The sequence below is a fragment of the Schistocerca nitens genome, chromosome 9, assembly GCF_023898315.1.
Source record: "Schistocerca nitens isolate TAMUIC-IGC-003100 chromosome 9, iqSchNite1.1, whole genome shotgun sequence".
Taxonomy (NCBI): Eukaryota; Metazoa; Arthropoda; class Insecta; order Orthoptera; family Acrididae; genus Schistocerca; species Schistocerca nitens.
Window position 1 is genome coordinate 1,653,262 of NC_064622.1, and position 23,767 is coordinate 1,677,028.

General features: G+C 43.3%; 1 protein-coding gene across 1 annotated transcript in view; it reads right to left on the bottom strand.

Moving 5' to 3' along the window:
* The window catches only part of LOC126204455 (flotillin-2), a 441,744-nt gene that overhangs the window by 313,248 nt on the left and 104,729 nt on the right, over positions 1–23,767 (bottom strand). Inside the window, exons 2-3 of the mRNA XM_049938840.1 lie at positions 20,785–20,879; positions 5,658–5,859 (exon numbers count right to left, since the gene is read on the bottom strand). Of these exons, the coding sequence (XP_049794797.1) occupies positions 5,658–5,856 (199 nt within the window). The 5' untranslated portion in view covers positions 5,857–5,859; positions 20,785–20,879. The remainder of the gene's footprint in view (positions 1–5,657; positions 5,860–20,784; positions 20,880–23,767) is intronic.

Here is a 23,767-nt window from a genome sequence, read left to right on the forward strand (position 1 = left end):
CTTGGCCTGATGAAACAATTCGTGAAGGCCATGGATCCAACAGGCTGTGGGTTTGCATATCTAGCTACCAAATTCTCCCGTCTTTCAGCTGCAAAAATAAAGGAAGGTGTATTTGTGGGCTCACAAATCAGGGAGCTGCAGAAAGATGCAAATTTTGAAGCATGTTTATCTGATAAAGAAAAAACTGCATGGGACTGTTTCAAGATGGTGTCGGAAAACTTCCTCGGAAGAAAAAGAGCTACTAACTACAAAGCAATTGTGAAGGATATGATCAAAGAATATCAGGATTTGGGGTGCAATATGTCTTTGAAGGTACATATGATGGACTCTCATCTGGACTACTTCACAGAGAGTTGTAGTGATGTATCGGATGAACATGTGGAAAGATTCCATAAAGACATTTCTACCATAGAAAGGCGCTATGAAGGGAAGTGGGTACCTTCTATGTTAGCAGATTATTGCTGGAATATCATTCGAGACAAGAAAGATTCACAATACAAGAGAAAAAAGTGATGTGCATTACAAGGCAGTTGTTTGTCAATTTTCTGCAATTTCTCATGTCAAATAAATGCTTTAAAGTGTATACACATAGGTTACTGTGTTATATGTTAGATCCCACCCTCCATTAATGTGATGAACTTATAACATCATAAAGATGTGCATTTGTTTGTCGAATTTCACCTCACGTTTGCTGCACTATATCAGAAACTGAAAAGAGAAATAAAATTGCGATTACTCATAAACTATCCCTGACAGAAAAAAACCAAAAACAGTTTTCAATTCAGCACTCAAAATACAACTAGGATCACAATATTTTTTATCAGAAACAGAAAAAAAGTTTTTTTTGTAGAACAGTGTTACAAACAAGAGATGAAAATTTCTAACTTAAACATATGGTAATTTTTCTGAGCGAGCTGTGTGTAATGCAGAAGCGTACTGCAGGGATTTCACCACACTGCTGAATACTGAAGCCACTGAAAATATTAATTCAGTCAATCGTCTGGAAATCTCTTAGCTCCTTCCTTATCCGAATCCGAGAAATACATTCTGCAAGTGTCACGTGCTACGTTGATAACGAGCCTATCAACAACAGAATCCACGAAGGCAACCAGGCGCCGCACTTTCTCCTCTTCTTTTATGACGCGTCATTCTATATCCCGCCAGCGTTCTGCAGTGACGTGTGAAAAAGTGGCGTGCGTTACTTCCAGTAAGTATGGCAGCTCAACAGTCTTGTTACTTCTCGGACCACCACAACTTGGCTCCAGATCAGTTTTGTTGGGTTCATATTGTAATGGTACAGTAGCAAATGTAAAAATGCAGCATTTGTATGATGTGCTCGATGCTGTGAAAATGATTGTTTTCCATGTTTCCATCTCTGTGGTTCAAAAGGATGGACATAGTCCAAATAAAGAGGATTGTTTGGTTTTTCATTTTGGCCTTAAAAAATTAAATTTTTATGTTTTCTTAATTTAAGCTACTTTTATAAACAGTCTTTCATGAAACATCGATAATTAAGAATTTGTATTTGATATGGAGACAGGTATTTCGCGTCCAATATGTAATTAGACTTCCCCCATGAACCATGGACCTTGCCGTTGGTGGGGAGGCTTGCGTGCCTCAGCGATACAGATGGCCGTACCGTAGGTGCAACCACAACGGAGGGGTATCTGTTGAGAGGCCAGACAAACATGTGGTTCCTGAAGAGGGGCAGCAGCCTTTTCAGTAGTTGCAGGGGCAACAGTCTGGATGATTGACTGATCTGGCCTTGTAACATTAACCAAAACGGCCTTGCTGTGCTGGTACTGCGAACGGCTGAAAGCAAGGGGAAACTACAGCCGTAATTTTTCCCGAGGACATGCAGCTTTACTGTATGATTAAATGATGATGGTGTCCTCTTGGGTAAAATATTCCGGAGGTAAAATAGTCCCCCATTCGGATCTCCGGGCGGAGACTACTCAAGAGGACGTAGTTATCAGGAGAAAGAAAACTGGCGTTCTACGGATCGGAGCGTGGAATGTCAGATCCCTTTATCGGGCAGGTAGGTTAGAAAATTTAAAAAGGGAAATGGATAGGTTAAAGTTAGATATAGTGGGAATTAGTGAAGTTCGGTGGCAGGAGGAACAAGACTTTTGGTCAGCTGATTACAGGGTTATAAATACAAAATCAAATAGGGGTAATGCAGGAGTAGATTTAATAATGAATAAAAAAATAGGATTCCGGGTTAGCTACTACAAACAGCATGTGAACGCATTATTGTGGCCAAGATAGATACGAAGCCCACACCTATTACAGTAGTACAAGTTTATATGCCAACTAGCTCTGCAGATGATGAAGAAATTGATGAAATGTATGACGAGATAAAAGAAATTATTCAGGTAGTGAAGGGAGACGAAAATTTAATAGTCATGGGTGACTGGAATTCGTCAGTAGGAAAAGGAAGAGAAGGAAACATAGTAGGTGAATATGGATTGGGGGGAAGAAATGAAAGAGGAAGCCGCCTTGTAGAATTTTGCACAGAGCATAACTTAAACATAGCTAACACTTGGTTCAAGAATCATAAAAGAAGGTTGTATACCTGGAAGAATCCTGGAGATACTAAAAGGTATCAGATAGATTATATAATGGTAAGACAGAGATTTAGGAACCAGGTTTTAAATTGTAAGACATTTCCAGGGGCAGATGTGGACTCTGACCACAATCTATTGGTTATGAACTGCAGATTGAAACTGAAGAAACTGCAAAAAGGTGGGAATGTAAGGAGATGGGACCTGTATAAACTGAAAAAACCAGAGGTTCTAGAGAGTTTCAGGAAGAGCACAATGGAACAATTGACAGGAATGGGGGAAAGAAATACAGTAGAAGAAGAATGGGTAGCTCTGAGGGATGAAGTAGTGAAGGCAGCAGAGGATCAAGTAGGTAAAAAGACGAGGGCTAATAGAAATCCTTGGGTAACAGAAGAAATACTGAGTTTAATTGATGAAAGGAGAAAATATAAAAATGCAGTAAATGAAGCAGGCAAAAAGGAATACAAACGTCTCAAAAATGAGATCGACAGGAAGTGCAAAATGGCTAATCAGGGATGGCTGGAGGACAAATGTAAGGATGTAGAGACTTGTCTCACTAGGGGTAAGATAGATACTGCCTATAGGAAAATTAAAGAGACCTTTGGAGGGAAGAGAACCACTTGTATGAATATCAAGAGCTCAGATGGAAACCCAGTTCTAAGCAAAGAAGGGAAGGCAGAAAGGTGGAAGGAGTATATAGAGGGTTTATACAAGGGCAATGTACTTGAGGACAATATTATGGAAATGGAAGAGAATGTAGATGAAGATGAAATGGGAGATAAGATACTGCGTGAAGAGTTTGACAGAGCACTGAAAGACCTGAGTCGAAACAAGGCCCCGGGAGTAGACAACATTCCATTAGAGCTACTGATGGCTTTGGGAGAACCAGTCATGACAAAACTCTACCATCTGGTGAGCAAGATGTATGAGACAGGCGAAATACCCACAGACTTCAAGAAGAATATAATAATTCCAATCCCAAAGAAAGCAGGTGTTGACAGATGCGAAAATTACCGAACTATCAGTTTAATAAGTCACAGCTGCAAAATACTAACGCGAATTCTTTACAGACGAATGGAAAAACTGGTAGAAGCGGACCTCTGGGAAGATCAGTTTGGATTCCGTAGAAATGTTGGAACACGTGAGGCAATACTAACCTTACGACTTATCTTAGAAGAAAGATTAAGAAAAAGCAAACCTACGTTTCTAGCATTTGTAGACTTAGAGAAAGCTTTTGACAATGTTGACTGGAATACTCTCTTTCAAATTCTGAAGGTGGCAGGGGTAAAATACAGGGAGCGAAAGGCTATTTACAATTTGTACAGAAACCAGATGGCAGTTGTAAGAGTCGAGGGGCATGAAATGGAAGCAGTGGTTGGGAAAGGAGTGAGACAGGTTTGTAGCCTCTCCCCGATGTTTTTCAATCTGTATATTGAGCAAGCAGTAAAGGAAACAAAAGAAAAATTCGGAGTAGGCATTAAAATTCATGGAGAAGAAGTAAAAACTTTGAGGTTCGCCGATGACATTGTAATTCTGTCAGAGACAGCAAAAGACTTGGAAGAGCAGTTGAACGGAATGGACAGTGTCTTGAAAGGAGGATATAAGATGAACATCAACAAAAGCAAAACGAGGATAATGGAATGTAGTCAAATTAAATCAGGTGATGCTGAGGGAATTAGATTAGGAAATGAGACACTTAAAGTAGTAAAGGAGTTTTGCTATTTAGGGAGCAAAATAACTGATGATGGTCGAAGTAGAGAGGACATAAAGTGTAGACTGGCAATGGCAAGGAAAGCGTTTCTGAAGAAGAGAAATTTGTTAACATCGAGTATAGATTTAAGTGTCAGGAAGTCGTTTCTGAAAGTATTTGTATGGAGTGTAGCCATGTATGGAAGTGAAACATGGACGATAACCAGTTTGGACAAGAAGAGAATAGAAGCTTTCGAAATGTGGTGCTACAGAAGAATGCTGAAGATAAGGTGGGTAGATCACGTAACTAATGAGGAGGTATTGAATAGGACTGGGGAGAAGAGAAGTTTGTGGCACAACTTGACAAGAAGAAGGGATCGGTTGGTAGGACATGTTTTGAGGCATCAAGGGATCACCAACTTAGCATTGGAGGGCAGCGTGGAGGGTAAAAATCGTAGAGGGAGACCAAGAGATCAATACACTAAGCAGATTCAGAAGGATGTAGGTTGCAGTAGGTACTGGGAGATGAAGAAGCTTGCACAGGATAGAGTAGCATGGAGAGCTGCATCAAACCAGTCTCAGGACTGAAGACAACAAGAACATGTAATTAGAAACAAGAAGACTTGCATATTCATTGAAAATGGTGATGAGTTTTATAATTACTGTAATTAGTTAACACTGACTGTATTTAGTAAACATTCAATTACACTACCGACTGCGCTACACGTACGATGTGTATTCATGTATCAACTGCTGGGAAAACTTCAGAGTCGATTATCCCCGTAAATTTATAAGAAAAACACTAACAACACGCTGTTTGTCGGCACTTTTTAACCGTGTTCCACACGCGTGTTTCAGTACGGAACAGAGAGCAGCCTCAGCCATTTTCACACTGCGCGTTAACAGCGCGACAATCAGAGCACAACGGTGCAGACGCTGTGACTGCACACGATTTTTGAAATAAAAACTACGTAGCTAAAGCGTGGTTAAGAAAAACGTTGATGGCTGTTAATACAATTGAATATCTTAAAGTTTCATTTAACGTAACTTAGTAATAATATACCTAATACACACGTAGGACCTGCTTGCAAGAGCGTAACGACACCAGTGCGCGTGTGCTACGGCTTCTGACCAATCATCGCGTTTGTGTTTGTTTACATCAGATTTATTCTTACGATGAAAGGATTATAGAAGCATATCGCTACATTATAAAACACGGCTGAGAACCGTGGGCAGCACCATCACTTGAACGAGGCTGTAAGGCTGCAGTCTGGCGACCACTGTTCTGAGCTGCCTGCTGAAAGGTGATGGAAAACCTGAAAGCGTGCAGACGCACGTGCACGTGATTTCCAGCGTCCAGATTTCGTTTTGGGCTGGGAACGCGGACGTTTTTGCTCGACTCACCCAGGATGGCGCGCAGGTGGCCCTCGAGCGTCTGCAGGATGGTGGACTTGATGTCCTTGACGGTCTTGCCCAGGAACTGCTCGGAGGCGGTCTGCAGCAGCTCGTCCGCCTTCATGATCTTGCACTGCGCCACGCCGGTCACCGTCAGCGGCACCCCCTGCGCCGTCTCCACGCTCTCGCACATCGGGTTCAGCGTCATCACCTGGAAGCACGGCGGTCAGCCTTCGGTCCTGCTGGAGCTCACACTTTGTTCGTGATTTACGGCGATTCTCAAGTACACTCACTACCTGACGAAAAGTCTCGGAACACCCTTGTAATGCGGAAATGGTCGTTAGACGTCACGAACGGTGGCGGGGAGTACTCTGTTGTCACTAGGCAAGCAGTAAGAGCAGAATGTGTCGGCGAGTAGAGCTCGAACGTGAACCAGTCACTGAGTACTGGAAATGCGGAGGAGCAACCGCAGCTACACCGAGACTACAAGACCTCACGTACTGGCCGACGGTGGACTGTCGAGCACTGCAGAGAATGGCGGAAGTAGCCGCTCGTAATTTCCAGAGTACTACCAGCCGTCCAGCCACCAGAATGACTGTGTGTAGAGAATTAGAACGAATGGGGTGCAATGGTTGCCCAGCTCTCGGTAACCTACCCGTTCCTATAGTCAATGATAGGCGACCCTAGAGGCGGAGCAAAGAGCGGTGGATTACTGGAAACAAGTGATTTGGGATCACGTTATATCCCGTGGGAATCCGATGAAACGTTTGAGGTCTGACTAGTGCCTTCAGAACGGTACCTACCACCGTCTTTAGTGCATTTCAGCCGGATAATGATCGTCCGCACACGGCGACAGTTGCCACTGCTTATCAAAGTCTATCTCGACCAGCCAGGTCTCCGGATTGCTCCCCAACTGAGGACGTTGGAGTACTGTCGACAGGACCCTCCGACCACCTCGGGTTTCTGATGATCTGACGCGCCAGCTGAACAAAGTCTGTCCTCAGGAGGACACCCAAAAACTCTCTCAGTCAGCGTCAAGTCGAGTAACTGCTTCCACAAGGGCCAGAGGCGAAGGAAATCGTTATTTAGAATGAAATTTTCACTCTACAGCGGAGTGTGCGATGATATGAAACTTCCTGGCAGATTAAAACTGTGTGCCCGACCGAGACTCGAACCCGGGACCTTTGCCTTTCGCGGGCAAGTGCTCTACCACTTGCCCGCGAAAGGCAAAGGTCCCGGGTTCGAGTCTCGGTCGGGCACACAGTTTTAATCTGGCAGGAAGTTTGAAATAGTTATTAATTTGCTCAGTTTGTGGAGGTCTTTCTCTTGAATAAATCATCCAGTTTTTCTGAAATTGTAGTCATTTATATGTCTGTAGATGTACATCACATCTACTGATTTCCGTCCCATTCAGATAACTCCTTTGTGGTGCGTTTCAGAGCGTTTATGTGGCCAAGTCGCCACGTTTATCATACTAATGATGCCTATGATTACAATTATAATAAAAATAACAATACAGTATATAAAGTGTTTTACAGCATTTTATCACCTTCAGTGCTTAGAAAATCTTTATAGCACGACTTAAAAAAAATTAAATTCAAATTATTTGAAAGATACTAGTCACCAAATTTGAGAAATACCGTAGCATGAAACTGATTCAAGAACTATAACTGCAACAAAATTTCATAACATTAGCAACATCATAATTTATTTCACATAAAATTGCAGAGTGCACTCACTTTTATCAGTATTTCTCTTAGCATTACTATTGTGAATGCAACTTTCTACAATATGGTGACGAAAGCGCGCAAAAGAGGAGAATGCTTTTTCCCGCATACCTGTGGGAGAGGTCAAACTGTACGTTGTTGTTTTCTTAGCAGAAAATCTTTCCCCTTCTCTCTCATCTCACTTAGCTTTCTTGCACTCACGAACGTGACTGATTTGTTGTTGTCAGCAGGTGCTATAACCTTTGCTGGGACCCTTTAGTTGACTGGAATGCTTTCTGCTGCCATTCAGGTCACACGATGATCTACGTCGGCTATCTCTCAGACAAGCAACTAAACATCGGATCTCCTTACCATTACCGAGAACCCTAATGTCCGTGCTACGTTATTCTCCTAGTGTTGGGTAAAACGTCTGGAAAGTGATACATGTAACAATAAAAATGGTTTTGGTAAATTGTTGTTTGGAGGGCGTCGTCACACCAGTGACACTCCCCTTGGATCACGCCTGGTGTGTAGTGTTAGGAACTCCTGAAGGGAGAGACACTGGCGGATGGTGAACACAAAGAGGACATCGGGCGTGCCCTAGAAACGCGCAAAGAGCCCGAGAAGTACTTTTTGTTCACTACGATGTGAACGAGGGCTCTCTAGTTTTGGATCAGCTGAAGCCGGTAGAAGGCGATCGTGTCACAAGTGGTTGAGGCCCAGCAGCTGCTACGTTGGCGATCTAACAGTACAGTACCTATGCGAACCGTAGCGGTTACAAAGTTACTATCATGCAATGCCACGCCAAACCAGTAAGCACACATTCTGTGTCAGAACTGAGTGACGAAAGCGCGGGTTGTTCCTCCAGTACCGCCTCGCCCCCTCTCGGTAGCCGATGTCCTGGGAGTCGACTGGCGGAGCTTCATTCCTCCACTCCCCACACCTGCCTGAGGATTAGTCGAGGACTTTTTGAACAAACTATACGTTCAGATGCTGAATGGGAACGATATTTTATTCCTCCGTGTACAATACTCACATTCCTCACGGCTTGTGAGAGTTGTCTTAAGCGTATCTTTTGATCATAGGTGGCAGTAACGAAAATGTGTGTAGTGTGTTGTCATACTTTTATTCTATATTATGATGAGTAAGGAAGCAGTCGAGCTAAACGTCCCCATCCGATGGGCAAATCACCACCCACCACCCCGTGACACACTACAGAGAGATTTGAAATTTTATCCAGGACCATGGTGCAATGTTCGGCGATCAGGAACTTTACGCTACCACCTCATCTCCCCTTCCTAGACAAACACTGACGGTGAACATACTTTTCCGTCGTCACGATTCAAACTGGCTACCTCCGACTCTAGAGCCAAGGAGCAGATGTCACTTAGCGACCTCGGCTAAGGACACGCAACAGAACCATTAATATTCTCAACATACATAAATGATGTATCAGATATTATCATCAGAACCAACAAACTGTTCGCTGACGACGCTATGGTCTGCAGGAAAGTATCGTCTTTGGATGACTGTGAAGAAATCCAGAAGCATTTGTACAAAATTTTCAGTTTGTGCAAAGTATGACATCTTTCTGCTAAATTGGCTTTCGGAATGTACGAATAGATGTATGTATAGCTTTACTATTTCTAATTTACATTAACAATCTCCCATAGGGATCCTGTAAGGTGAAACATTAACACAATAATTACGGATGGGACATCACAGATGTTAGGAGCGAAAGCTGATAAGGCACTTAGAGTGATCCAAAATTGATCGACAAACAAGGTGGTCTGTATGTACATCCCTGCTGTTTAGACATCAGCATGTATACAATCTTGTGTCTTGTTAAATATGTTCAGTTCTTTTACAAACAATAGTGTAGACAAGATCAGTTACAGAGTGGCAAAAAATGTACCAAAAAACGAAAAACGCATGATAGTTGGAAGAAACTAGTTGAAATTTGTGGGGATAAATGATAAACTAAAAACTTAGAAGTCAGTTGCAATCGGCTGGTATTTACTAGTATCTTCTACAAGAGAACATTTCCCACTTTGTAACTGAAGGAAAACACATCCATGTCAAAACATTTATTTGTTCATTCCTGCTAACTAACTAAGCCTGCAGTCGCGTTACGTAATGCACAGTGTGTAACACAACCTGCAACTGTACAAATATTAAAGGAGGCAGTCACACAATTGGTATTTGGCGTTCAATAAATTTGCTACAGCTAGCATAATCTGCCGTAAGAACCCACCACCTAACTCTTTAAAGTGAAATATCGGCATTATGTTACTTTGAGTACATATGCCATTTTACATGGGAATTATGGTCTTGTATTTGTGGAGCAACCTGTGCTCCGGCACTCCGAATTTATATTCAGCCATTCAAGAAAAACAAAGTATAACTGCTTGCTGTAGTTAAACGCTATGTTATTACACTCAGAGAGCTAACGATTTATTCTGTCCTTCATCACGCTGAGCGACATGATGCATGTTATGAGGGAAGTTTCCCCGGGTTCACACGGTCCTGTGCCAGCATCCGTCTCCGGAGGCATTCCTTACGGACTGGCACTGAACACTCGGCTCCGCCCCTTTCTTACATTCACAATGTATTTGTCTTCTATTAGTAGTTCTTTTGTTACTGATCTTCCATACACTCTTTACTACTCGCATCATTGGAAAGGCCATGTCTTGATAATGGGTTTGTTGTAACTTCTGATGATGTTTCTCCATGTGCAGCTGCGTTAGAATTCGCTGGTCTGTAATTCCTAATGAACTATTTTGACTGCTACTGACTTCTTTCTTATTCGAGACTTCCTGTATTTTGATATGCATCTAGTTTCATTTGAGATACATTATCCGCTAGAGTATCAAGCAGCTGCCAGTTTTCTTCATTAAGGGCTATGCAAGACAGAATACCAAACCTTATGTTCTCTCCCTGTCTACACTCTGTATACTGGTCACGTCAAATAAAATATGATCAGGTGTGTCGACCAGCCCACAGTTGCAGGTCTGTCTCTCTATCTTGATAATCCTACATAAATACACAGTATAAGGGACATGTTACGCCAGAAAACGTTTCATCCCTTTGGAAGGTTTTATATAATTTAGAATAAATCTTTCATGGGTGTTTGAGAAAAACCCATACACCACGTCAGAACACTGCAGGCACTTTTTTTTTATTTGTAACTATTTCTAGAGAATTAACATTGTTATTTTTCTGCGCAGTATTTTCACATCTCGTACGGTGCTGACGTTGCAAAGTTAACAAAACCGCAGCCATTATATTAGCACATTGTTCTCACCTAACTTTCGTACTGCATTTATTTCACTTCCGTTTTCTCTGTTCTTTTTTGTGATCGCGTTCCTGCACACGGCTTTCTACTCTGTCACGTCTTGCAAACACAATGGGGGTGCAGAATTAGGTATGGTTTTTGAGCGAGCCGTTGCAATTACCGCTACTGGGAAATGAGGAAGTTTACATTCTCCAATCGTATGCGATCCACTTACAAGCGAGTTTGCGATTGCCTCCCTTTAGCAAAAATCTTGCAGAATTTGAATATTTTAGACGTTTAACTATCTTTTGTAGGATTTGCTAATCAGCGTGATTTGCAATTAATTCTGCTGTATTCATTTGTTCCAATGTGAACAACTTTTGGGAGAATATCTTTGATACTTATGCACCTTTACAAGGAGCTGAACACATTCATATAATACACTTATGTACGCAAATCATTCGCAGTTGCAAACGGTTTGTAAGCGTGCGGTTGTACTTCACTATCTCGTCCAGCATTTAAAACAGACACGTGAGTTTAATAATGGGGCGGAACGTACGCATTCAGATTTATGTTTCATCTTCAGAAATAATTAATTCAGTAATATAATATGCAACATCGTGGAATAATGTGTCTTAATTAGCGTAGGCACGCTCCTTTCTTAATTGAGAAAGTAACGGATTATACACTTTACCAGAGAGTATTGTCACACTGTACATTAGATGTGCCACTTGTATCTAAACTCATAGCGCCTTCACAATTAAACACGGTATGGATGCACCAAACAAATCTGTCGAAACTGAAGGTACAGGAAATGTGACAGGCGCAGCCAAAAGTGCCCGACTGAAACTGCTCACGCCAGAAAATTTGAACAACGTAAAAGGTGCATATTCTTTGAGTCCCACGAAGTCTGTGAAATGGTTTTTTAGTCAGTATGGCCTATTCGTAGCTATTGCTACTCATATGTGCAATAACTTACCAGAGCATATCAAATGTCTTGTAAGTGACAAAGATCGGTTTCAGAGTGAATTAAAGAACTTCCCGTTGGCCAACTCCTTCTACTCCATCGATGAATATCTTCACAAGGATTATAGCTCATAACTCTGTCTGCATTAGAATTGTACAATATCCTTGTATCTGAGGAAAAAAAATCGAAAACTTTTTGGATACATGGCTGCACAAGAATTCAAACGTCCGGGCAACGGAAAACCCAAATCAGCTCCACGAGTCCCTTTTGCACGCACGCGCAAGAAACGGGTATTTACTGTACAATGTAACGTAGACACATCATTGTCACATTCTTTCGTGGCAAAACACCGAGTACTACACACATTGATCAGCCAGAACATGGCGGTGTAAACCCTTCCAAGCGATAGCAGCGTCACCTGGCCAGGAATGACTGATAAGACACGAGCACGCTGTATGTAATACCAGTGAGCGCGCTGTCCTTGTGTAGAATGTGGAAGGCGCGCGACCTTCCTGAGTTTGACCGGAGGAGACTGTGATGGCCCGGAGGCTCGGCACGAGCTTTTCAGAAACTGCACAACTTGTTGGGTGTTCGAGGAGTGCTGTGGCGAGTGTCTTCGAAATGTGGCGAAACAAAGGTGAAATCACGTCCAGAGGCATCCCCTCTTTACAGATGTTGGACGTCGCAGGCTAGGAAGACTGGTAAAACAGTACAGGCTGAGAACTGTGGTGGAACTACAATCAGACTTTGATGCTGGGCAGAATACAAGAGTGTGTGAACACACAGTGCACCGATCATTCCTAAAGATGGGCCTCAGCAGCCGACTACCCATGCATGCGTCAATGTTAATGTCATTACATACTATCGGCACTGGACGTTGGCGCAGTGGCAGAGCGTTGCACGGTCTGATGAATCCGATAACTTCTTCATCACTTCGAAGGGAGGACGCGAATCCGCCATCTTCCAGGGGAACAGCTCCTGGACACCTGTGCTGCGGGACGGAGATAGTCCGGCGGCGGCCCCATCGTGCTCCGGGGGACGTTCACGTAGCCATCTGTGGATCCAGAGGAGATCGTGCCGTGCACCATGATGGCCAGGGAGACCGTACACTGGCTGCAGACCGCGTACACCCTTTCGTGACGATCATGTTTCTCGACGGCAGTGGCATTTTCCAACAAGATAATGCGCCATGTCACAAGGCTCGGAGTGTGGGTCGCCGACCGAGACAGACGCAGCAACAGGCAAGTAAACCACTTTTCTGACATTTACGAGTTCCTAACCAGGAGCGAATTTTATTATATCATCTGTGTGCTTTAATAGTTTAGTTTCTTGAGTTTCTGCATGTAAATTTAATATCTAATAGCTACAGTTCTTGCGTCTTGGTTTGCATCGGAAAGTAAACCGATTTTGTGACATATTACAAGTTCCCAATCAGGGGCGAGTTATCTAGTTTCACCTGAGTGCTTCGGTAGTTAGGTTTCTGAATATCTGCGTATTATGAGACGCAGTTCCTGCGTTTTCGTAAGGGTCTACAGTAGAGTTGCGCAGCACGTGCCGATAGTCCGTATATCTGCATAGTTTAGTTTTGCACGGTCTTTAGTATGGACAGGGACTGCGATTGTTGTGTGTGTATGCGAGCCGAGTTGGTGATACTTCGCTCTCAGCTCCAGGCTGTGATGGCTTCGGTTACACAGCTAGAGGCTGCAGTGGATGGCCGCCACTGCTGTCGGCCGGCCGTGGGGATCCAACGGACGTCCAGCACGTCCAGTCCTCCGATCGGTCCTCACTGGTGGCCAACACAGTTACTGCTCACACTGAGGCTGAACCCTCACCCCGGGGCGAAGCAGGCAGCGAAAGACTTCCCAGGCGGCCGCACATAAGGCCTCCCCGGTTTGTCTGACAAACAGGTTCCAGGTGCTGTCTGTGGCTGACTCTATCGCTGATCCAGATGCTGTCGCCGGGCCTGTTTCAGAGGAAACCACTCAGCCTGCAAGATCCGGGCAATCGCAGAGGGTGGGATTATTGGTAGTTGGGAGCTCCAACGTTAGGCGCGTTATGGGGCCCCTTAGGGACTTGGCTGACAATTTGCACTCTGTGTGCATACCGGGTGGAGCCATTCCAGATGTGGAAAGGGTCCTCCTGGATGCCATGAAGAGCACAGGGTGCAGCCAACTGCAGGTTGTTGCTCACGTCGGTACCAACGACGTGTGTCACTTTGGATCAGAAGAGATTCTCTCTGGTTTCGAGCGGCTAACAGAAGTGGTAAATGCTGCCAGTCTTGCTTGCGAGATGAAAGCAGAGCCGACCATTTGCAGAATAGTCGACAGGCCGGATTGGTACAGAGACGAGTGGACGGTCTGAATCATAGGCTCAGACGGTTCTGCGACCGTGTAGGCTGCAGATTCCTCGACTTGCGCCAAAGGGTGGTTGGGTTTCGGGTTCCGCTGAATAGGTCAGGTGTCCACTATACGCAGGAGGCGGCTACACGGGTAGCAGGGGCTGTGTGGCGTGGACTGGACGGCTTTTTAGGTTAGAGGTCTCGGAAAAACACAAGAAGGGCTTCAGTCAAAGAGGATGCAGGCTGAACACAGGAAGAACGTACATACAGGAACCATTGGTATAACAGTTGTAAACTGTCGTAGCGGTGTTGGGAAAGTACTAGAGCTCCAAGCGCTAATAGAAAGCACTGATGCTCAAATCGTTACAGGCACTGAAAGCTGGCTTAAGCCGGATATAAGCTCAGCCGAAATTTTTGCGAAGAACTTAACGGTGTTCCGAAAGGACAGGCTAAACACGGCTAGCGATGGTGGCGTGTTTGTTGCTGTTAGAAGTAGTTTAACTTGTCGCGAAATTGAAGAAGATACTTCCTGTGAGTTAGTATGGGCAGAGGTCATTGTCGGCAACTGGAATAAAATAATAATTGGATTGTGACTACGAAGGCTTTCCCGGCGTAATAATTTATAAAATTCTTCTCGGGTATGCAGCCGGATCATGACGTCTTCAAGACACAATATTTCTGCGGTCCAACTGGCCGCCATCATCAGGTGAGAGCGCTGGTGCACAATCTTGCCGGAACTGACTTCCCAGCGCAAGCGGCAGCCCATATATAGGCCGCAGAAGGCCCACAACGCGTGCGCGAAAAGGTGCCGTAGCTGCCCTCTAGTGCAGTAAACATGCCGCGCCGCCGGTGGTGGAAAGAGGCGAAATCGAGATATCGCTGTCAAAAATAAAAGAAAATTAAAAAATTCTATTCCGACGATTGAGACGCAGACCGTTGTTTCTTAATGTCGGATAACACCGGGTCCCAAGTCTTACTTAAAAGATAGCCCTTGTCTCTATTAATAAGATTGTCAGATAAACGAATCTCTATTGATTCTTTTAAAATACAGTCCCAATATCGAGATGCAGGGGCAACCATTTGTGTCGCATCATATTGCATTCTGTGTCCCTGGGTGAGACAGTGCTCCGCCACTGCGGATTTCTCGGGTTGAAGCAGCCGTGTGTGCCGCTGATGCTCAACACATCGGTCCTGAATGGTCCGGATCGTCTGACCAATGTAAGCCTTCCCACAGTGGCAAGGGATCTTGTATACACCGGGCTTCCTCAAACCCAAGTCATCCTTAACAGAGCCAAGAAACGCTCTAAGCTTGGCCGGCGGACGAAAAATACTTTTGATGTGATATCTTTTTAGAATTCTTCCTATCTTCGAGGAAATGCTCCCAGCAAAAGGCAGAAAAGCCACCGATTTGCAGGTATCTTCTGGTGGTTCAGGCGACTTGGGACCCGGTGTTATCCGACATTAAAAAACAACGGTCTGCGTCTCAATCGTCGGAATAGAATTTTTTAATTTTCTTTTATTTTTGACAGCGATATCTCGATTTCGCCTCTTTCCACCACCGGCGGCGCGGCATGTTTACTGCACTAGAGGGCAGCTACGGCACCTTTTCGCGCACGCGTTGTGGGCCTTCTGCGGCCTATATATGGGCTGCCGCTTGCGCTGGGAAGTCAGTTCCGGCGAGATTGTGCACCAGCGCTCTCACCTGATGATGGCGGCCAGTTGGACCGCAGAAATATTGTGTCTTGAAGACGTCATGATCCGGCTGCATACCCGAGAAGAATTTTATAATTTATAATAATTGGATTCTTTTACCGACCTCCCAATTCAGATGATACAGTTTCTGAAAGGCTTGAGTTTGATTTAGTAAACGGTAGCAAAAACACACTTGACCTCGTAGCAACAAATAATCCTGAGTTAATAACGAGCATCAAAACCGATTCAGATATTGGTGAACACAGGGTTGTCGTAGCGAGATTGAATATTGCAATCCCCAAATCATCGAAAAATAAGCGAAACATATACCTTTCCAAAGAAGCAGATAAAAATTCACTTGACACCTTCCTGAGAGACAATCTCCACACATTCCAAATTAACAATATAAGTGTAGACCAGATGTGGCTTAGATTCAAAGAAATACTATCGGCAGCAATTGAGAGATTTATGCCAAATAAATTAACAAACGACGGAGCTGATCCCCCTTGGTACACAAAACGGGTTAGAACACTGTTGCAGAAACAACGAAATAAACATGCCAAATTTAAACAGACGCAAAATCCCCAAGATTGGCGATCTTTTACAGAAACTCGAAATTTAGCGCTGACTTCAATGCGAGATGCCTGTAAAAGTTTCCACAACGAAACTTTTTGCAGAAAATCCAAAGAGATTCTGGTCGTATGTGAAGTATGTTAGCGGCGAGAAACAATCAATGCCTTCTCTGCGCGATAGCAATGGAGATACTATCGAAGACAGTGCTGCCAAAGCAGAGTTACTGAACACAGCCTTCCGAAATGCCTTCACAAAAGAAGACGAAGTAAATATTCCAGAATTCGAATCGAGAACAGCTGCCAACATGAGTAACGCAGAATTAAATATCCTCGGAGTAGTGAAGCAACTTAAAATCACTTAATAAAAGCAAGTCTTCTGGTCCAGACTGTATACCAGTTAGGTTCCTTTCGGAGTATGCTGATACATTAGCTCCATACTTAACAATCATATACAACCGTTCGCTCGACGAAAGATCCGTACCCAAGGACTGGAAAGTAGCACAGGTCACACCAATATTCAAGAAAGGTAGTATGAGTAATCCACTAAATTACAGGCACATATCGTTAACGTCGATATGCAGCAGGATTTTGGATCATATATTGTGTTCAAACATTATGAATTACCTCGAAGAAAACGGTCTATTGACACACAGTCAACATGGGTCTAGAAAACATCGTTCCTGTGAAACACAACTAGCTCTTTATTCGCATGAAGTGTTGAGTGCTATTGACAAGGGATTTCAGATCGATTCCGTATTTCTGGATTTCAGGAAGGCTTTTGACAATGTACCACACAAGCGGCTCGTATTGAAATTGCGTTCTTATGGAATATCGTCTCAGTTATGTGACTCGATTTGTGATTTCCTGTCAGAGAGATTACAGTTCGTAGTAACTAACGGAAAGTCATCGAGTAAAACAGAAATTATTTCTGGCGTTCCCCAAGGTAGTGTTATAGGCCCTTTGCTGTTCCTTATCTATATAAATGATTTGGGAGACAATCTGAGCAGCCGTTTTCGGTTGTTTGGAGATGACGCTGTCGTTTATCGACTAATAAAGTCATCAGAATATCAAAACAAAGTGCAAAACGATTTATAAAAAATATCTGAATGGTGCGAAAAGTGGCAATTGATCCTAAATAACGAAAAGTGTGAGGTCATCCACATGAGTGCTAAAAGGAACTCAAACTTCTGTTACACGATAAATCAGTCGAATCTAAAAGCCGTAAATTCAACTAAATACCTAGGTATTACAATTACGAACAAATTAAATTGGAAGGTACACATAGAAAATGATGTGGGGAAGGCTAACCAAAGACGGCGTTTTATTGGCAGGACACTTAGAAAATGTAACAGACCTACTAAGGAGACTGCCTACACTACGCTTGTCCGTCCTCTTTTAGAATACTGCTGCGCGGTGTGGGATCCTTATCAGATAGGAGTGACGGAGTACATCGAAAAAATTCAAAGAAAGGTAGCCAGTTTTGTATTATCGCGAAATATGGGAGAGAGTGTCCCAGAAATGATACAGGATTTGGGCTTGACATCATTAAAAGAAAGGCGTTTTTCGTTGCGGCGGAATCTTCTCACGAAATTCCAATCGCCAACTTTCTCCTCCGAATGCGAAAATATTTTGTTGACATCGATCTACATAGGGGGAACGATCACCGCGATAAAATAAGGGAACAGAGCTCATACGGAAATATATAGGTGTTCGTTCTTTCAGCGCGATACGAGATTGGAATAATACAGAATTGTGAAGGTGGTTCGATGAACCCTCTGCCAGGCACTTAAATGTGATTTGCAGAGTATCCATGTAGATGTAGATGGAGAACACGGTGGCGAATTCCAATTGATGTGCTGGCCACCCAACTCGCTAGATCTGCACCCCGTCGAACACATCTGTGATGTGACTGAGCGTGGCGTCAGAGCTCGTCGTTCCCCTCCCCGGAATTTACGGAAATTAAATTGGGTGACTTGTGTGTGTGTGTGTGTGTGTGTGTCAACTGCCTCCAGCTACCTACCAAGGCCGTATTGCTTCCATGCGACGACGCATCGCCGCTGTTATCCCTGCCAAGGGCGGACACTTCAGCTGCTAGGTAGGTGGCCATAATGACCTGGCTGATCAGTATAATGATGGTGCAACAGTTTTAAAGAGTCATTTTGTGGCGTTGCAGTTCTACTTTTTTCCGTGTTTGCTAAGATAATTGGATGAGGAATTCCGCCCTACGGAAAACACCTTTGGAATTTTATTTTACCCAGGCATGTTTCAGCACTTTTTGCGCTATCTTTAGTGGGTTGCTTTATTTCCTTTCTGTAAACTTGTTATTACCTATCAGCGTTTAGAGGAAACATTTGGTACAAAATCCGCTACGCTAAATAAAGTAGGTATTGCATTCTATACACACTTCCTATGCTCAACATTCACTGGTTTGACTAGAAGTGAACCGAAGAAAACACGTTTTTGAGTAGATATATAACGCCTTTCTGCAAAAGGTCAGGTCTTCTGCTGTTCACTAGCAATTTTTTGTTCTTCTGCAGTAAATGTCTATAACGCACAACAAAATCGTACATAAAGTGTTTTGTAATGCAGCAGTTCACACCTCCTAGGGTCGTTAGGAAACCTACAAAAAGACAAATGTGGTGTCTTCTTCTTGTTGTTGCTGATATTTATTGCGCTACAGACGTTCCCGTCTGTAAAAACAGATCTATAGATCGTTAGAAACAATAAAGTTTCACTTTCGCCTTCAAAGATCTCACCGAACTCAACATTAACTTCCTGGCCGCCTGGAGCGCTGCAGTCGCAGAGGGTAAAAAATAATAATAATAATTGCGGAGAGTCGTGACTGTTATGTTAGACTGTGCTGGTAATACTATTTGGAACACATTTTGCAGACAGCATCCACATATACCACTGAATGTAGCTGAGACATACATCACTGTTCGACACATAGTTCAGGTGAAACAATGTCATATAGTTGAAATGTGTGAAAAACTAGCTCTTATTTAAAAAGGAGAGGAAATTAGACTACAGAGTCGTACAAGTTTGATAATGAGACCACTTACCAAATTCCAACAAACTTTTTCTCGCTTACGCGCTTAATGTCACATATTAAAACATTCATTCATTCATAGTGTTATCGGAAGTTTGAAGCTGTTTTACACATAGAGTTCGATTCTTTACATAATCGGTGGTTCATTGGTACTAATGTATGTTGCGAATCAATTTGTACAAAAGTTTTACTTGCTAGATCTACGATAGTAGTTCTTTAGCCTGGTGTAGGTGTCAGTATCTCTGTGTCGCCGCATGTGGTTGCAGTAAGAGTGTTTTCTTTTACATTACTGACAGGACAAAAGAACAAACTATAGAAGTAAGCGAACTGTGATGGATTATTACCATAGTTAAAGAATAAAACCAAATAAATTAAGGTGTACCAAGCACAATAACATGAAATTTTAAGCTCTTATTGTTACCTGTATAAGGACACATGTTATGCAGAGTGTGTGTTAAAAAATATTGTTGTCTTTTTCCACAAACGTCTGATTTGCCGCGTCTTTCGAAATGTCTGCACATGGGGCTGTTTCGCCCCGTACACGTGGGGGCAATTTCACATCAGTCGAATTATTAGTTTAATTAACGTTTTGCTGCGAAATTCTAGGGAACACGTTTTCTTGGTTTCTTTTCAGACGACCCGTACGTGCTTCATGGTCTGTGGAAGGTGTGAGACAAGCTGTTATAAGTATTATAGGCAGCTCCTCTGGATGAAGTGCCAGCAATGTGCTATACGGTTTCACGATGTGTGTGAGTGGAAAAGTACGAAAAAGGTTTACATGCTGTAACTGCTTATGATTTTGACACTAAATACACTGGGCGGAATAACCTCTTGACTGGGTGGAATAGTCCACCATTTTTATATATTGTGATTTCTGTCTTCTTCAGAAGATTAATACTTTGTTCGTGTAAAGGAATTTCGACGTTTTATACAATAGAACGTATTCACAATTAACATACCATAATTGTATCACATTGACAGATTTTTCATGAGTTTCATGTCATATTATGTAAGATTTATGGTTGAAATGAGCGGAATAGCGCTTCTGTACCCTATCGATTATTAATAAGGGCAAATAAGTATGAAAGAACGTTGCTTGCGAATATATAGACAAACCACACTCCATGTTTCGTGTAAATATTTGCCCTCCCCCATTTATGTGTATTACGTACATTCGTGCTTCATTTGTAGCATGTCATGTCTTAAGCAACTGACTATATTTTATCACTTTCGACCACAGAATCTTTTGAGTTATAGTCACTTTCGTGATTTTTCCCTGTTTTATGGAAACCATTGTATCAGGTTCTTATTACCACGGAAACGAAAACGAACCCCGCTGAACGAAATCAAGGGTCTGAAACAAAGTTTGACAACTTGTTACGTCTGCACTGTAAGGTCCTATTATCGTAGACAAATTTTGCCTGGGAAAGGATGTTACACAGTGCGTAACATTACGATCGCCAATTCTTGGTAACTGTACGTGTCACGAAGAGTAACGGAGAGGTGTTTTGTGTTGTGCTGGCTCAGCCGGGGCTTACCTCTAGCGACAGGCGCTGGACGTCGGTCACGAACCACCAGGCCCACGCCCAGCCGCCCACGATGGTGTCCTTCTTGGTGGAGCCGCAGCATCCTCCTGTAACACACAAGAGCACCGCCACTGTCAACCAGCGCACAGACTCTCTCTGAAGCGTCCACCAGCATCGCCCCACAATCAACAAATCGTAACACAATCAAATACACAGTCCGTCAGCGAATGCTGATGTTCACTATTACAAATATTAACGCGTGAAAAACGGACGGGAAGCCGAAGATTAGCATGTGATTCTACATCTAAAATTATTTACAGAAGCACGAGGGAGAAGAACTAAAAGAGTAGGGAGTTTTCTCTTAATCTTTGTGTAACTACTCTAACCTACATTATTTGAACCTGCTTTCTGTATCCAAGCCTTGATCTACCTCTGCATTTTTACTTCCACTAATATTCCTTGATGCCTCAGGATGTGCCCTGTCAATCTATTCATTCTGCCATACGGCTCTTTCCCGGTGTTAGATTTACTAACTGTCCGTTAGTTATGTCACACACAGTGACGTGACAAAAGTCAAGCGATACCTCCCAGTTTCTTGTCGGACCTCCTTTTGCCCGGCGTAGTGCAACAACTCGACGTGGCGTGGAATCAACAAGTCGTCGTAAGTCCACTGCAGAAATACTGAGCCACGGTGCCTCCGTACTCGTCCGTAATTGCGAAAGTGTTGCCGGTGCAGGATTTTGCACGCGACCTCAACTCTCGATTATGTCCCACAGATGTCCGACTGGATTCACGTCGGGCTAACTGGGTGGACAAATCTTCCGCTCGAATGTTCTTCAATACAATCGCAGGTAACTGAGGCCCAGTGACATCGCGAACTGTCATCCGTAAAAATTCCATCGTTGGTTCGGAACAAGGAGTCCATGAATGGCTGCAAGTAGTAACCCAAATAGCCGAACATAACCATTTCCAGTCACTGATCGGTTCAGCTGGACCAGAGGATCCAGTCCATTGCACCAAATGCAGCTCACACAATTATGGAGCCGCCAACAGCTTGCACGGTGCCTTGTTGACAATGCCTTCGTGGGGTCTGTGCCACTGTCGAACCCTACCATCAGCTCCTACCATCTTAAATCGAGACTCACTTGACCACGCAACAGTTTTACTGTCGTCTGAGGTCCAGCCGATATGCTCACGAGCCCAGGAGAAGTGCTGCAAGCGGTGTCGTGCTGTTAGCAAAGGCACCAGCGTCGGTCGTCTGCTGCCACAGCCCTTTAACGCCAGATTTCGCCGCACTGTCCTAACGGATACGTTCGTCGTACTTCCCACGTAGATCTCTGCTGTTATTTCACGAAGTGTTGCGTATCTTTTAACAATAACAACTCTACACAGACGCTGCTGCTCTTGGTGCTTTAGTGAATGCCATGATGGGAGGTAATGCCTGAAATTTGGTATTCTAGGAACACTCTTGATACTGTGGATCTCGCAATATTAAATTCCCTAACGATATTGGATCATTACGAAATACGGGGAGTAGCTCACAATTGGTTCACCTCTTACATTAACAACAGAAAGCCAAATGGTCATTCTTCTCAGTGTTGAGAATGGCTTTGAGTGGGGTACGGTCAAATAGGGGGTGCCCCCAGGGGTCAGTGTTGTGGCCACTTCTGGTCCTTATTTATATAAGTGAGCAGTTAAGTCCCATAAGATTTCACACACATTTGCACATTTATATAAATGATATGTCCTCTACTATTACTAGTAACTCTAATTTTTTTAAATTTTTTTTATGGTAGTAAAGGATGTTGTGTGCAACATTGGCTCTGTTTCGAATAGTGCAGTTCAAGACCTAAGTTCATGGCTTGTAGAAAATAAACGAACGCTAAATCACAGTAAGACTCAGTTTTTACAGTTTCTAACGCACAATTCAACAAAACCTGACGTTTTAATTTCACGGAATGGGCGTATGATTGATGAAACTGAAGAGTTCAAATGCCTAGGTGTTCAGATAGTAAACTGTCGTGGAAAGCCCACGTTCAAGATCTTGTTCAAGGACTTATTACTGCCATTTTTACTATTCGAACGGTATCGGAAGTGAGTGATCGTTCGACACGAAAATTAGTCTACTTTGCTTATTTTCATTCGGTTATGTCGTATGGTATTATATTTTGAGGTAACTCTTCCCATTCTAAAAGGATACTTTTGTCTCAGAAACGGGCGGTTCCGGCAATAAGTGATGTAAGTTCGCGAACCTCTTGTCGACCGCTTTTCACTAGTCTGGGTTTTTTGACATTGGCCTCTCAATATATTTGTCTTTTACTGTCGTTTCTTGTTAACAATATCAGCTTATTCCCAAGAATAAGGAGCTTTCACTCAGTTAATACTCGGCAGAAATCCGACCTGCATTTGGATCGGACTTCCTTAACTCTTGTGCAGAAAGGTGTTCAATATACTGCTGCATCCATTTTAGTAAGCTACCAAAAGAATTCAAAAATCTTAGCAGTAATCCACGCGCGTTCAAATCGAAACTGAAGAGTTTCCTCATGTGCCACTCCTCCTTTTTTTTATCTATTATTACTTTTATGTTGTAATTTCATGATCTGACACGTTCCATGACCTTGGAGATTTGCTCCTCAATTTGGTCCTACCGAACTTGGCGCGTAAATAAATAAATAAATAAATTTCCTAAATGGAATGCCCCATGCGGCTAGCTCCAGCTACCATTCCGCGTCCAGTCTGTTAATTTGCGTCATGCGGCCATAATCACGTCCGAGACCTTTCCACACGAATCACCTGAGTAGAAACGATAGCTCCGTCAATGCACTGTCCTTTTATGCCTTGTATAAGCGATATTACCGCCATCTTTATATGTGCATATCGCTATCCCACGACATGTCACCTCAGTGCAAGTGCGTAATACTTCCCGGGAACTCTCTCAGTAAACTGCTCCATTCGCATTCTATCTAACATTGAGCGTTCTTTTCTCACATTTGAA